This window comes from Naegleria gruberi (genome assembly GCF_000004985.1).
Source record: "Naegleria gruberi genomic scaffold NAEGRscaffold_172, whole genome shotgun sequence".
NCBI classification, from domain to species: Eukaryota; Heterolobosea; class Eutetramitea; order Acrasida; family Naegleriidae; genus Naegleria; species Naegleria gruberi.
In genome coordinates, this window is record NW_003163164.1 from 3,829 (window position 1) to 5,796 (window position 1,968).

General features: G+C 34.9%; 1 protein-coding gene and 1 non-coding gene across 2 annotated transcripts; one reads left to right on the forward strand and one right to left on the reverse strand.

The window, feature by feature from the left end:
* Positions 1 to 840: 840 nt before the first annotated feature.
* NAEGRDRAFT_t869 lies at positions 841 to 921 on the forward strand. Its single transcript has one exon. It is a non-coding gene; the product is annotated as a tRNA-Leu (tRNA).
* Positions 922 to 1,165: 244 nt separating this feature from the next.
* NAEGRDRAFT_76503 (uncharacterized protein) lies at positions 1,166 to 1,906 on the reverse strand (the record flags this gene model as incomplete). Its single annotated transcript, XM_002668534.1, has 1 exon — positions 1,166 to 1,906. One exon carries the CDS (start codon positions 1,904 to 1,906, stop codon positions 1,166 to 1,168), a length of 741 nt encoding a protein of 246 aa, XP_002668580.1.
* Positions 1,907 to 1,968: the final 62 nt, after the last annotated feature.

The window sequence follows — 1,968 nt, forward strand, 5'->3', positions numbered from 1 at the left end:
TTATCTATTTAGAAAGAGAACTTGTGGTTGATCAATAAACCTTCAAATTTCGAATTTGAGTCTTCAAATATTTTGCACTTTTTCATCGTGTTGAACTTCTTCATTGAAAAATGAGGATTAACAAACCTGGCGTTGTTTATTTCCAATACTGGTAGATCAATAATAAGACAAAATAAAACCCTAACTCCAATAGAGTGCAATGAAGATACGACACAATCACCATGTTGATTAATAAAAGGAAAGTTTTGTTATAGAGTTTAATTGGCAGCTCTCGGGCATAGTTGTAATATTTTTCTTTTAATTGATAAAAAGTTTAAGGTACCAATCTGCATGTTCACAAATCCCCCATTCACAAACCATGGCTGGTAAGGAATGCAGCAATCATCTATGAACGAGGAAACCTACAATGAAGCATGTTTCCAGTTCGATATCATGCTCAAGATATGTGACTACAGAGTCTTCATCTTGGTTAACCTCAAAGGTCAGATTGACTCAAAAAAGTCGAGTTTATGTATTCCTACAGAAAAGATCCTGTAGAAGTACAGTCAATGGTTTTTTCAATCTTGCATCCTCAATGATGTTATATTGGTTGTGAAAGTGTGAAATGTTGCGAGGAAAAGTTATGGTTAAAAAATTGGGGAAAATTGGAAAATCAATTCAAGAAAATATTTGAATAAGTTGGGAGAATAAATTAAGATTGGTTTCAAGGCGAATAAAGATGATAAAGAATAATATTATGGATGATATGAAAATAAGATGCTAAGGAGCAATGGCTAACTTGAAAATATAGAATGTTGGTATATTTCAAAGTGAAAAACCAGTTTTTTAAGATTAGATGAAGCAGGGGTTCCCGAGTGGTCAAAGGGGGTAGACTCAAGTTCTACTGCGCAAGCTTCGTGGGTTCAAATCCCACCTTCTGCAACTTTTGCTTGCTTCTCCTTCAACTTTTTTGTGTTGTTTCGTTATAATATATCATTACCTTCAGTATCATGTATAGTATCCACTCTGAAAATATTATCCAATGATATAAAGCTTCCATCAAGAAAATCATCAATGATTACAAGCACCTCAAAATCCTTAAACTTGTTAAAAGATTCAATCCACCATTGGTTTGTACTGCCGAAAGATTGGAGAAAAAGGCAATTTATTACTAAATGCTAAACTCTTATTGTTTAGGCATTGCATCACAGTAATCTGTGTAGAGTGGTATATCTTCCTTAAGACCCTTTCTCTTTCTGATAGATTTGATGAGCTTGTGAACTTTAGATTGAGGATCATAAACATTGTCTTCCATAACTTTCCAATGACTGAAACTGCATTGAGGGAAAGCTTGTCCTTGAGTCACACCTCTCAACTCTTCTGTTAAACCGAAACTTTCCAGCACAGGTAAATTACCTGTAATACTAACGAGAGGAGTACCAATTACCATTTCAGTAGATTTGATAACACCTCTTCTATTGGAAATGACACTATAGACAGAACCCATCACTGATTGAGGACATTGAACTTCAACAAGATACATTGGTTCAACTAACTTTGGATCAGCTCTCAATTGACTAGCAGTCATGACACGTGATGTTGCTTGGAGAATTTGACCAGCTCCACGATGGATAGAATCTGCATGAAGATTACAATCATTAAATTTGAATAAAACACCTCTCATTGCTTCATCACATAAACCTCCTGAAGAACTGCTTTGTTGGAAACTAGTGACAACATATTGTTGAATTTCATTAATATAGTCAACTGACTTGGTTGCATTAACCAAAATGTTACTACCCTTATCAGCTTCAGGTCCAAAACTCCAAATTCTCTTTGTTATGCTAGGATCCCATTCAAAGTCAATTTCTAAAATCTTGGCTCTCTTGTTTTGATCATCCATTGGCAATTGACCTTCCTTAATCATTTCAATCAATTCCTCACTGATTGGTTCAGCTTGCATGTATAAACGATTGTGACCGTTAGCAT